General features: G+C 57.3%; 1 protein-coding gene across 2 annotated transcripts; it reads left to right on the top strand.

Moving 5' to 3' along the window:
* Positions 1-5,754: 5,754 nt before the first annotated feature.
* On the top strand, positions 5,755-12,819 carry TP53INP2 (tumor protein p53 inducible nuclear protein 2). 2 transcript variants are annotated; one of them, XM_088536024.1, is made up of 3 exons: positions 5,755-5,911; positions 10,611-10,953; positions 12,567-12,819. In XM_088536024.1, exons 1-3 carry the CDS (start codon positions 5,788-5,790, stop codon positions 12,817-12,819), a joined length of 720 nt encoding a protein of 239 aa, XP_088392150.1. In that variant the 5' UTR covers positions 5,755-5,787. The 2 variants fall into 2 exon arrangements, with proteins under 2 accessions (XP_088392150.1, XP_010223928.1); XM_010225626.2 differs by having other exon boundaries at positions 10,821-10,953.
* Positions 12,820-13,268: the final 449 nt, after the last annotated feature.

Here is a 13,268-nt window from a genome sequence, read left to right on the forward strand (position 1 = left end):
GGAATTGGCCTGCAGCAGAACCACTGGCGCTGGCCGTTTCCATGCCGGCTCGGGAGGGAGGCTGGGGCTCGTCCTGCTCCTCACGCTCCACCGTGCTCTGCGTACAGCGCCTGAGCTGTAGCCGAGCAGGCTACTTGCTGTTCACTAGCCAAAAGAAACATCAGCCCTTGGTTTTTGTTTCCCTAACTTGCATTGTTGCGTCCTGTGCTGCAGGAAGGAGGATGTCTGGGTAGTTTGTGATGGCTAAAACCCCGTGGGCTTTCCTTGGTCGTGGCTAGGATCACGGTCCCAGCATCAGGGTGCCTTAGCTGAGCTCTGCTGCAGCCTGCAGCTCTTGCTCTAGTCTGAGAAAATGACTGTGATTTCAGTGCCCACCCGCAAAACCCCCATGCTCCGTGTTCCAAGGATGGACAGAAAGCTTCCGTGGGCAAGGAGTGGGGAATCCTCGCTGGCCTCCCATTCACGATGCTGAGAGGCTCCCTGAGTGCCAGCCGAGCACGTGTTGAACAAGCTGTCCCCGCTGCACCCATCTCGCGTCACTGCAGACTCTTCCCCCACATCAATCTCGGCACAAGATGTGTGGAAAGAATGAATCATGGCTGTGGCGGGGGAGCGGAGACATCCCGGAGGAGCCGGGAACGCCTGGTGCCAAAGGAGACGCGGCTGGAGGCCCTGCAAGCCACCCGGGAGCAGCCCTGCGGCTGGTGGGGGGATGCAGGGCTGCTCCGGGCTTCAGCGCCCTGTTCTGCATCCCCTGATAGCAGAGACCCCTTATGTCTAGGGCATCTGGCTCATGGGAGAAAGTTCCCCTGGATTTATTTTATTTCATTTTTCTTTTGCTATGTGGAGCAGGCATTGTGTGTCCTAATGCAACTAGAAGTGAGCTGAGCAGTCCAAACACATGATTATCCCAGAATGGCTAAATAAGCGTGCCAGGGCAAGTACCCAAGCTCATGATGTTGATAAAGAATTTGTGAATTCCTGCGGTCCAGGAGAGGCTGGATTCGGGTGGCAGCAAAGATGCCGCTCTGCTGTGCAGGCCCTACTTGGTCTGCCATGGAGCTGCTTTATGAATGAGCTGTGGGCCTGCTCAGCAAGGGGTTAGTTGTTGGGGACTCTCCTCTGCACCCACAAAGCTAAAATGCACCAAGAAAAGCTCCTCTCTGGCCTGAGAACCTTGTGGGTCCTGGAGGAGGTTTTGAAGTCCTGTGTCCAGCTCTGGTCTCACCCCTGTGTGGGAGATGGAACTGCTGGAGGGAGCCCTGAGGGGCCAGGAGGGGATTCGGGGACAGGAGCCCCTCACAGGAGGGAAGGCTGAGAGGACTTGGACTGTTCAGCCCAGAGAAGATGGAGAGGCACCTTATCCGCCTGCACCAGCATCTAAGGGAGGGTACCAAAAGGATGAGGCCAAGGGTGCCTGGTGACAGGACAAGAGGCAATAGGCACCAGCTGAAACACGGGAAGTTCTGTCTGAACAGGAGGAAAACACTTTTACTGGGAGGGTGGCAGCCCTGGAACAGGTTGTCCAGAGGGGTTCAGCAGCCTCCTGCTGTGGGGACGTACCCAACCGCTCTGGGCAGGCTCCTGTGCTCCGACCGCTAGAGCAGGCGGCCGGACTGGATGAGCTCTGGAAGAGCTCGTCTCTCCCAGCACTGCCTTGTGCTCTGGCCAGAGCCCTTCTGTGGCTCTCCTGATGCTCCAGGAGAAAGAGGCACCCTGCACCAGCCATTGCCAGTTCATGAGCAGTGGGAGGAAGGTCTTAATTAAATGAGTGGGTTGTAAAACAATTATGGCCCTCACTGAGAGCGCGCTAGGATAGAGCAACCACCCCAGGAGCTCCAGTCTGTGCAGGTGCTCTCGTGGTGAGAGATTCTCTCCTATCTGGCCCTTTTCCCCCTAGCTGTGTCTGCATGGACAGCAGGGGATGGCAGGGTCAGCTGCAGGGCCCCTCAGCAAAGCACCTCCTCTGGGGACACTGGGCCAGGCAGGCCTGTGTCCCAGTGCAGTACTGCTGCCCATGCGGAGGTGCCCAGAGCCTCCTTCCTGCACGTGTTGGCTCTGAGCAGCCTCTTAGGTGGGTTCGGAGGTCCCCAAAGCTCAGGGAACGCCAGGAGCTGGTCCCAGAGCCGTGGCTGCAGGAGGGCAAAATGTCCCTTTGGGATCTTGGCTCTCTGCTTCTAACCCTAAGGCTGGTGAGGGAACTTCCTGGGGTGTAATGACAGCTCTGGGAGTTAGCTGCCCGCTTCACCTTAATGGGCTTCTTGTGTCTTTGCTTTATGTTACTGTTATTTAAAAAAAAAAAAAATCCAGGCTAAACAAAGGGGGATTCTTGCCCTGAATTGAACGTTGTGGCCTGTCAGCAGTCCTCACCTGTTTTGGTGCCTGTGCAGAGCTCTGGGGTTCTGCCGCAGCTCTGCCAGCAGCCCGGGGTTCCTGCCATCCCTGCAGGCCCTGGTGCTGCCGCGGGCAGGATGCTCCGTGGCCTGGGAAGAGGCCAAAGCCCCGCGGTGAGAGCCAGAGCCCCCCTCCTGCCCAGGGACAGGCCTCTGAGCAGCCCTTCCCTGCCTCTCCCCTCTCCTGGGAGGACCGAGGCGAATTCCCAGTCCTGGTGCCGTTGTGGCCTCAGCCAGGGACTCCATGGATTCCGGCTGCAGAGCTGCTTGCAGGCTCTGTCGCACCTTCCTTTGGAGGTTTACAGAGCCATAAACCAGGGGTTGCCCTCTAAATATGGTATGTTGGTGGCTCTGTGCCAAGCAGGGCAAGGCACCCAGCTGTCTCAGTGAGGTGCTTTGCCTTTCCCTCTGTCTAGCTCTTGATGGCATTTTAATGCCCTTTTATGTCGCTCAAGCAAATACATTTTCTCCTTGCTAATGATACCCTGCACCTTGTGTCTGCCATCTGTCTGCAGCTCGCCAAGAGCTTTAGGGACATTAATAAAAATGGAGTCCTGACCTCCCCCTAAGCTGCAAGGACTTTGTTTCCCCAGCAATAAAACTACAGCAGCAACGAAGTGTAAATAGCAAAGAGCGGCCCCGTTGCTGGCAAGCATGTCCCGCCAGCGCGGCTGGGAGAAGGTGCTTCCCATCCTGCCGGGAGCTGTTCTGCTGCTGGTGGGGCTGGCCCCCGCCGCCCTGTCCCTCGTGTGCGCTGATGCTGGTGGCATTGGGGGACAGCAGCGAGACCCTGCAAATGCACACAACAGTTAGCAAGTGACAGTAATAATTAATAATGAAGGCAAGCTGAAGCAGTGACCAGCGCAGACAAGTTTCCAGCAGAATGGGAACCAGGTGAAGGCTGTGGCTCTGGGTGGGTGTCGCTCCCCTCCTGGCTCCCTTCTCTTGTGCTGGTACCGGACACGGAGCTGAAGCCACCCCAGAAGGGAAGTGTCTTGGTCACCCTCTCCCCGCAGTGACGTGCCATGGAGCATGAGTGCCATGGTGCCCAAGGGGCCATGTGGAACACTTGCAGTCCATTCCTAGCAGGCCTATGTTATAAACAAAACCATTGGCAAGCCAAGTGCCTGTGCTTTCTCACTGGCCAGCTGTAGGGAAACGTGTGTATTCAGAGAATCACAGGGTGGTTGAGGGACCTCTGGAGATTAATGTGCTCAAAACCCTGCTCAAGCAGGGTCACCTAGAGCAGACTGTCTAGGATCATGTCCAAAGGGCTTCTGAATACCTCCACAACCTCTCTGCATAACCTATTCCAACACTCAGCCACCTTCATGGTAGAAGAGTTTTTCCTCGTGTTCAGGTGGAACTTCCCGTGTTTTGGCTTGTGCCTATTACCTCTTGTCTTGTCATTAGGTCACTGTTTGGCCCCATCCTCTTGATGACACTTCACCACCTTCACCTCAGGCACTTACACACATTGCTAAGGTCCCCCGAGTGTTCTCTTCTGCAGGCTGAACAGCCTCGGCCTTCTCAGCCTTTTCTCGTAAGAGAGATGCTCCAGTCTCCTAATCCCTTTGGTGGTTGCTCCAGAAGCTCCACATCTTTTGTACTGAGCAGTCCATAGCTGTATGTGTGGTACGGCCTCACCAGGGCTGAGCAGAGCAGGACCAGCTCTCACAGCCTGCTGCTCTTCCTACGGCAGCCCGGGTACCACGGGCCTTCTTGGCCACAAGGACACATTCCTGCCTCATGGTCAGCTTGTCTGCCAGGACCTCTATGTCCTCTGCAGAGCTGCTCTCCAGCAGGTCAGTCCCCAGCCTGTCCTGGTGCCGGGGGTTCTTCCTCCCCAGGTGCAGGGCCCTGCACTTGCCCTTGTTGAGCTGCATGAGGTTCCTCTCTGCCCAGCTCTCCAGCCTCGCCAGGTCCCTCTGAATGGCAGCGCAGCCCATGGGGTATCGGCGACTCCTCAGGGCCCACAGACTTAAGCACATCCAATTTGCTTAAGTCATCCCTACCGTGATCCTCCTCATCCAAGAGAAAGTATTTATTTCTGCAGCAGTTTTCCCTGGTGTCGGGGCCTGGGATTCCTGAAGCCCACCCTGTTCCATGGGCTGCTTTGCCATCTTGCTAGGTGGTAAATGTTACAGACCAGCCCCTCTTGCACTGCAGCAATCACGCTGACTCCAGAGAGTTCACACCACGTAAACTCACATCACTCCTCAGATGCAAAGGCATCGTCACAGCCTTTCCCCTACCCTTTCACAAAAGTTTCATACCCCAAGCCAGATTTAGTTCCTGTGTAGCTACACAGGAGCTGACACCACACAGGTCAAGATTTGCACGAGGGGAAACTGCTCCAAGCCTGCCTTGGGCTCTCTGCTTGGCTCCGTCTGTGATTCCCTGGCTTACCAGCCTTCCCCAGGGAAATCTGTTCGCAAGGGCAGGGAGCAGCCTGCAAAGTTTGAGGGGTGGCTGATCAGCCCCCTCACACAGCATCAGCTCCTGAGTGCAGAGGAGTTATCCTGAGGCAGGTGGGCAATGGGGACTGCAGCGTCCTTGGCAGAAAGGGATGGTCTGCCGGGAAGCAGAGATACTCTTTTTTTTAAGGAAGTTGCCCCAGAAACTTCCCTGGCTGCAGCTGGTGCCACCAAGTGCTGGCACACTGGGTGACTGGCCAGTCCCTACCCTTTGTCAACACTAGCTCCTCGTTACAGTGGCAAAGGCAGCTTTTCACAGCAGAACATGTTTCCCAAATGTCAGTGTCTTGCCAGGACCGAGCAGGGAAGAGCAGTGGCTTTTCCAAGGCTGGCCAGAAAAGATGGATCAACCTGGGACCAAAACCCGTCCTCCCTCACATCTGCTCTTCTCACGTGCCCTGCATGTTGGCTGGTGCAGATGGGGTTGGCGCTGCGCTGGTGCTTGTTCTGTTGTCTGACACGGCTGAGGAGCCGCAGGCTGGGGACAGAGGTGTCCTCAGGCCACCGTGTGGGCTTGGTGCAGGAAGAGCCCCTCACGGCTCTGCTTTCCGACACGCTCTATCATGCCCTCTGCAAAATGCATGGCTGGAGGCCTCGCTCTGGCCTCCCCTCCAGCCAGCTGCACTGTGGGGCGCGGGAGCAGTGACCTTGCCCGGGAGTCTCAATGAAATTCTCCTTTTTCTTCCAGGCCTTTGCACTGAAGCCAAGTGAAGAACCTCATAATTGCACTATCTATCACTGAACTCAGCTGGAATTTCGCTAGCTGTGAAGCATCTCCTGAGCCTGCAAAGGGCTCCTCCACCAGGACAGAGGTCCAAGGGGCCACTGTCCTTCCTGCAACGCCTGTCCCCTCGCTTCAGGTCACCTCTCTGCAGCAGCTTTATTCTTCCTTCCTCCCGTCACACCATTCCTCAACCATGTTCCAACGTTTCACCAGCCTCTTCTTCAGTGACAGCAGTGCGCCAGAGGGCCTGGAGGAGCCCAAGCCCTTTGTCTCTCAGGAGGAGGAGGAGGATGGATGGCTCATAATTGATCTTGCAGGTGAGAAAAGCCTGGGGGATTGGGTTCACAAAGCCTGTGGTGCATTTCGTTTCTCCAGAGTTGGCCAGATCCCTTCAGATGACATCAGACCTTGCAGCAACCTCCAGCAGAGCTTCTGCGACGTGTGGTCAGCTTTGCCCTTCACCCCTCCCTTCCCCTCACCTTGGCCTGTACTCACGACTCGCAGCCTGGGCCGGGCGCAGGCGTCTCTATTGTCATCGCAAGGACCCCAAGTGGCCCCTCTTCCTTTTTACGTTCTCCTAGCAGCGATTCCCAACTTGGGAGACAATGAGTAAGAGCAGCCGCTTGCTGGGCCATGGATGCTGTTTGTCACCCTGGGAGCCTCCAGGCACTTTCACCCAGCCCCTCGGAGGCTGCAGTATCCCCCCTTGCTCCAGTGCTATCTCCAAGCAGCCTCGGGGGATGGTACTCACAGAAAAGGCCACCAAGCCTCAGATGAACAGACTGTGTCCCACCAGCCCAGCTCTTAAAAGGCCACGCTGGACAGGACAGTGAGGGAGAAGGTCTGGTGGGACCCAGCAGGAGGGGACAGGCCTAATTTTCCACCTTTGAGGCACTGTCAAGCTGTGCTTGGCCCCAGGACCGGACCTTCCCCCAGCAGCGCTGCCCCTTGCCTGTGCAGGACCTTTTCATTAGCATCTTCTGAATGGCTGAGGAAAGTGTTCCTCCAAGCTGTTCAAAACCTTGTGCAGCGGGGATTAAATGCCCTGTAGCTCTCTCCATGCGGCTGCAATCAAAGGCAACCGAGCTTCAGCCAGGCACAAATTCCTTAGCACTTAGAGGAGCCTGTTTGTGGATTATGGACCAGATCCAAGGAGCTGCCCCACGGAGCAGTTGCAGCTCCCTGAGCTTATTCCTGTCCATTTAACCCGTAAGTCTCAGAGAGCAGGGAGTTCACCCATGCTTTCTGGTTCTTTCCTGCCTGCTGGGGGGCCTGGAGAGACGCCAGCCCTCGCGGCTCTTTGTCCGCACGCTGGGTCAGGGCGGCCCGATCATGGCTGGCACCGCGGGCGCTGCGCTGCAGGGCTGCCCGGCCCGGGCTCGGGGCGCTGCGCGGTGCAGCAGGCGCAGTGCCGGCTGCACATCCTGCCCTCCCTGGCGCTGGGCTCCCTCGGAGCCACGGCCTTGGGCTCTCCTGCCGGAGCCTATGCAGCTCTGCGGCCGCCCTGAGCAGCAGCGATCCGAGTTTGGGTCATCCGGGGCCAGCCAGGAGAGCAAATCTAGGCTTGGAAAGCTCTTTCGAAAGGCTTTATCTGCACAAATCATACCTAGGGCCTTTGCCAGGAGCGTTCAGATATAGTTTGGAGCAGGGGCGGCATATCTAGAGGAAACCCTTGTCCTCTGGGGCTACCTGTTCTCAGGGACAGCTGAGATCATCCAGAGCCCCGTCTGAGAGCAGTCAGGGAAGTCAAACTCTTGTGCGGAAGAGGGCTTCATAATCCCCATTAAGACAGTGTAGGCCTTTGCCTATTGTAAGGTTGATGACTCAACCATATGCAGTGATAATTTTATGACCTTTTGCTTGCAAATTAAGCAGTAAATTTACACAAACAAGACTGTGTGTGCTCCAGCCCCAGCCCCTGGATTTCTGCTTCTCAGCATCCAAAGTTACTTTTTACAGACTCTTGTTGGCCACAGTGCCCCAACCCAGGAGACTGCTAACAGGTCTAGCAGGAGGGATTGGTTGGGATGTGAGCGCTCATTAGTTTCTTTCCCCATGCCCTGAGCTGGACAAAGCCTGGGGTGGGGAAACATGGACAGGGATGCCCCATATGTCTGCCTGGAGCACTGTGGAAGCCTGATGGAAGCAGAAGGGTGGCCCGGGCAGCAGGTGCCCATGGTGTGTTCCTCAGACTCCGGTGACTGTCTCTCTTGGGTGGGTCAGCACAGTGCCATGAGCGAGAGCTGGTTGCAAGGAGGTCCCTGGAGTACCCTGCGTGCAGCTGCTCTGTGCTAGGGCCAATGGGCTTCTGGGCTCCTGCCACTGGCAACATCTGCAGCATGTCCAAACCACGCTGAAACGAGCCGTATGTTTTCCAAGATGGAGAAATACTGGAATAGGTCCTGAATCCCCTTGGTCAGGGACATGCAGACGACTCTGTGGGGATCTTGGTCTGATTTTTGTACAAAAGGCTCCGTTTTTAATCCATGTCTCTTGTCTGATCGGCTAGCCAGGCCCTTGGAGCAGGGCCAACTTTCAGCAGTGGGCCTGTGTGGGGCCTGGCACCCCACGGCTAACCCTTGCTGGCACCGCTGCTGTGTTTCCCCCGAGCGCCGAGGGCTTGGTTTGATTTCAGCCCTCTTCCTGAGCCTGCAGTTATGCAAAGCACTTCAAAAGCGAAGCCTGTTGGCTGCAGTTCCATCCTTCAACTTAGAGCCACGATGGCAAGCGAACATGGTGCAGCCTGGCTCGCGCCCAGCAGCGAAGCAGCCCAACGAGCTTCCTAATAAGTTCAACAGCAGCCGGGTCTTTGACACACATGTTGCGAAGTGCACCTGAACCAACCAGGTCTCTTGGGAGTGTTTCAAATACCTCTTCGTGCTCCACTGCTGCTTGTCTGGCTTCACCCGGCACTCAGGAGCCCCCTTGGAAGAGGTGGGCGACAATGAAGTGAAGTTAGTGAAGTTTGTCCCAGAAACAGGGAGAGAAACTGTAGGTGCCAGGCATGGCTTTGCATGGCCAGGCTCCTGGGGCCAGTAAGGAGCATTTCCGTGTGCTTCCCTGCTGCAAGTCACCCAGGAATTTGGGAATCCAGAAACATTCCTTGTGACATTAAAAAGCACCTCCGTGAGGGGTCGGCACAGACAGACACACGTGGCTGGGGCAGGGGCTCGGTCCCCAGCCTGCCTGCTCCACACACTCAGCCCCACATGTGTGGGGAGCACTGCCAAACCTCAGGAATAGGGGCAAACACTGACCCCCACCTGCCCGTCTCCAAGCTGACAAATAATCTCCAGCCTGGCATGTCAACAACTATTAATAGCCTGATATCCACTGACCTGAAGAAAGACGTTCTCCTGTTCGCAAAGCTATTTGTGGCCTGCCCCAAGCCGTGGGCTGGGGAATCGTCTGCAGAACGAGCTGCTGACATCCGTGTCACGACGGGTGTCTGCCCCTTGCTTAACACGTCCATATTTCTTGCTGCCTGTTTGGGCACTGCAAGAACTCGTTATCTCAGGTTTCTTTTGCAGCCTCTCCAGCAGGGGGAGGTCACACATGTTCATAGAGATATTGCACCAAGGCCACCCCTGTTTTAGATTGGGTCCCGCTAACTCCCCCATGTCGAGAGCCCCAGCACGCGCTGGTGAACCTGGGCGCGCACCTCCGTTCCCTGCTGCGTCCCATGCTAAGAGCAGCCTCCCTGCCTATGACCCAGCCAGGAAAATCCGGCATGGGAGGCTCACAAAAGCGCCAGGCCAACTGCCTTGCCAAGCGGAGGTGAAGAGGGCAAGGAAAATAAAAGCTGGAGTTTGGACGCGATGCGTGCCGTTAGTTTGCACAGCGCCCCAGCTGAGAACCTGCCTCCTGCGGACTGAAGTCAAAGGCATGGTGACAACTTTGGTGAACAATTTATGCACTGAGAAGAAAGGGTTTCTTCCAGGAAAAAAATTTTTTTTTTTTTTTTTTTTTTTTTTGTCTCAGTGGTTGGTTTCAGCGTTTGCAAGAATGAAGTGTTTGTATTTGCAAGCAAAGATTCACTTAGTAATTTGGTGGTGGTTCTTTTTGAAAGGCAGGGTTCAAATCAAGTAAGTTCACAGTAAAAAAAAAAAAGCAATGTGAACTTCTAGCCCATGTTCCTTCTCCTTTTGTGAAGAGGAAAAAAAAAAAGTTGTTTTCCTGGTGCTCTCCCCAAGTTTTTGGTTAAACCACTTAACCAAAAATATTTGCATGCTCCTCTTGGTTAACATTTCAGCAAAGGGCATCCTACTCTTTCTGTCTGTGTGAGTCCCTCTCAATCCCATAGCATCACCGGAGCTCAGGCCTGGTGAGAAACTGGTCCAGCAACCTTCAGTGCAAAGGGTCCCTGGAAGCCCAGCCGGCCTCTGTGCCACCCCGAGGGCATTGCCTGCATGGGAAGGGCCCAGCTGGGCCTCTTGCCCACGGTGGTGACACGGCTTTGGAGGGCTCGGAGCAGCTGCCCCGGCGGGCGCCGTTCCCACCCTGAGAGAAGGGCTGGGGTGGGAAGGGGTCTCTGGAGATGGGCAAGTCCAACCCCCTGCTCAAGTGGCGTCACATAGAGCCCCTTGCACGGGTTCATGTCCAGGCGGGTTTTGAGTTTCTCCGAGGAAGGAGACTGCCCAGGAGCCCGATGGTGATGGGGAAGGCACAGACATTGCTGCCGTCCTGGGTGCCGAGCCGCCAGCCCGAGCGCCAGGGACTCTGGCGTGGCCTTGCTGTACTCTGGTGGTGGTTTTGCTCTGCATGGTGGTTTATTCCTCAGCAAGAGTTCCCGTGTACTAGACCGTAGCCAGTCTAGTACCTAGACAATTTATAATGATAATATTGATGCTGTTGGGGTGCCTTTTGTACTAATAATGCCCCCTTTTTCTCCCCCCTTCCCTCTCCCTCCCCACTGTATATCGAATGTGTGTGTGTCCTTGCTCCGTGCTCCTCCCTGCCCTCCTCTGCATGGCTTCCACCTCCCGCGCCACCCCCGGCCGTCTCGGCTCCCAGTAGATAGTTGTGCCTCCCCCTCCGGCGAGGAGCGGAGGGCAGGTGGGAGCGCGGCTGCGCGCCCGGCCCGGCGCTGTGCGGCCTCCCCGCCGGCAGCCTCCTCGGCGTCCCGCTCGCTCCGTGACGGTGTCGGCAGGCCCGTGCCCTCCCAGCCCGACCCCTGCTTGATGGACGAGAGTTGGTTTGTCACCCCTCCCCCCTGTTTTACTGCAGAAGGCCCTGGCCTCGACAGCATGGAGAGCAACCCCATGGAGGATCTCCTCATCGAGCACCCTAGCATGTCCGTCTATGTCACCAGCAACAGCCTCGTGGTGGACAGGGACAGCCCCGAGGAGATCAGTGAAGGGTGAGTGGATACTCATGGGTAGGGCCGGAGCAGCACCCATGTCCTCCAAGAGCCCACGGAGATGGTACGAGGTGGGTGTCTGGGGCTGCCGGTGGCCGCGAGGGGCAGAGATGTGAGGCAGGGAGCGCCAAGCCAGCAGCCACGGCAGCCCCTCGCATCCCGCTGCGGGACTCTGGGGAGGACATGGGGCTGCCAGCCTGCCGCGCCAGGCTTAACCACAGGGCTTTGCACGAGCAGGGCGCAAGGAGAGCAAACCAAACACTCAGCCGAGCAGAACGACCCCTGGCCATGCTGGGCCCCCTCCTGATTGCAGGGGTGCCACAGGCACTGCCGCCTTCCCCACATGGCGCTGCTGCACCTTGGTGGGCAGCCACCGGGGCCTCCCGCCCTTGGAGAGGCTGGTCCCGCAGCATCCCAGGTGGCCAGATGTCCTTCTCCTGCCATTGCTGACCAAGGGAGATTGCCGTCTGCCACTGCGCTCCTCAGGAGCTGGGAGGGATAGAGGCCCTCGTCCTCCTTCCCTACTCCCCATCCTCGTTGCGGTCTCCTCTCCTTGTGGGTGCCCTCTGCTGCTGGTGCCTCATGCCACCCAGCAGAGCCCCGGCGCTGCCCACTCAGCCTTGCCTCTGCAGCCGAACTGCTCATAGCACCCTGACATGCCCCAGGGTCCCCTAGTCCTCCCGCCACCGCTCCACGTGAGCCCTTCACCGGCAGGGACGAAGCATCTCCGCCACACTGCAGCTTGTTACACGCTGCTGTCACGACACTATGTTGTTAACTTGGCTTGTTGAGCCCCGCTCAGAACAGAATGTGAGGGGCAAGTCTGCCTAAGGCCAAGGGACACTGCCCAATGCTGTCTCCCCTCTGAGCTTCCATCTCCAACATCTTCTTTAGGGCCACAATCTGATCCTCACTGAGGAACCCCAGTGTTGGAAGGTGAAAAAAGGGACCCAAAGAGAGCTAGAAACACGCAAGCAAAATTGGTTACAAGCAGGATGGAAATGAGAAGCCCATGACAGGAGTGGCAGGAAGTTGCTCAAATTGGGATGGCAGGAAGTTGGTCTTTGGGGATGGTCTCACTTCTTTATAGCAAGTGGATGTCCTGCAGGTCTCTGAAGAGCCATGCTGCTCTCTGTAGGGTCCATCATCACAGAGATTGCTGCAGGCTGAGATTTCAATGGTTCAAGGTCCTTTGGAAGCAGGGCTTCTAATCTGGGACCTGTGTGCAAGCAAAAGGCGTAAATGATATTGTCATGATTTGGTGTGATCTGAACATGGAGGAGAAGAAGGAACCAGCTTAGCATCTTCCTAGCTTTGGCCTTGCCATGTGCTCAACAGGCAAGTGCCATCTGCTGGAGCGATGTCGACTTGGGTCCTGTCACCATTTTAAGCTGATAGGTTCGTCTTGGCATTGGAGAGTTTTCCCATGGACCTTGTGTTAGTTCGGGTCCATCCTGGGGGGCACAGTGTGAGCACCGCAGGCAAGGCTAGTGTCACGGGCTGGATGGGAGCCAGGCCCCACGGCCTCAATGGCCCCTGAAGACACCAGGGCAGCACTTGCGGCAGGAGTGGAGTGGGAGCTAACAGGCCGGTCTCTTGCTGTATCCCTGCAGGGAGGTGCCGGAGCCGCGACTGGAGCGCCACGTGCCGCACCACAGCGCGTCCCTCGCGGTGAAGGCCGCAATCCTCGAGAAGGTCAGCCAGGCCCGGCGGGTGCAACGCGCCAAGCAGCTGGCTGAGAAGCACTGCCTCAGCCAGAAGGCCCTGCAGCGGCAGAACCGGGCCCGCGAGCGGCCCTCGCGCCGCGCCAAGCAGCATGGCAGCAGCTTCGTCCACCAGCCCTGCCAGCGTCACTGCAACTACTAACGCCCGTGGGCGGCCTGGGCGCCGGGCGGCCTCCAAGCAGCTCTTGCTTCACCTCCTCCCGTAACACCTCCTCAGCCGAGGGAGCTCTCGCTTCCCTCCACCACAGACCTCTCTCTGGGGCAAGCGGCCTCTCCGCTCTCCCCGCTAGGAACGCTAGTTACGCCAGCCAACCCTCGCCAGGCTGTAGATTTACTCCATCCCCCTTGCACCCCTGTACCCTCCATCCCTGCCCTCCCTGCCCTCTGTCCACAAACGCAGACTGAGCTGGACCTGTGAAGAGGCCGCCCAGCGCCGCGGGCCTCGTGGGGCCGCAGCTCTGTGCTGAGCGTTCCTCGCGCCCGGCTAAACCTCCCGGAGCTGCGCGGGGCGGGCAGCTCTCCCCAGGGAAACACAGCTTCCTCGAGGCGCCCTGGCCTCGCTTTTGTCCCCCAACTTGCATGTGTTCTTCC

The sequence above is a fragment of the Tinamus guttatus genome, unplaced genomic scaffold (assembly GCF_059628265.1).
Source record: "Tinamus guttatus ecotype Peru unplaced genomic scaffold, ASM5962826v1 Tinamus_guttatus_pri_ptg000650l, whole genome shotgun sequence".
Classification (NCBI taxonomy): Eukaryota; Metazoa; Chordata; class Aves; order Tinamiformes; family Tinamidae; genus Tinamus; species Tinamus guttatus.

Bases quoted from the DNA above. Each gene is read 5' to 3' on its own strand.
- TP53INP2 (XM_088536024.1), top strand. From the start codon at position 5,788: ATGTTCCAACGTTTCACCAGCCTCTTCTTCAGTGACAGCAGTGCGCCA. The intron at 5,912-10,610 runs GTGAGAAAAGCC...GGCTCCCAGTAG, and splicing joins GCTCATAATTGATCTTGCAG to ATAGTTGTGCCTCCCCCTCC. The intron at 10,954-12,566 runs GTGAGTGGATAC...GTATCCCTGCAG, and splicing joins CCCGAGGAGATCAGTGAAGG to GGAGGTGCCGGAGCCGCGAC.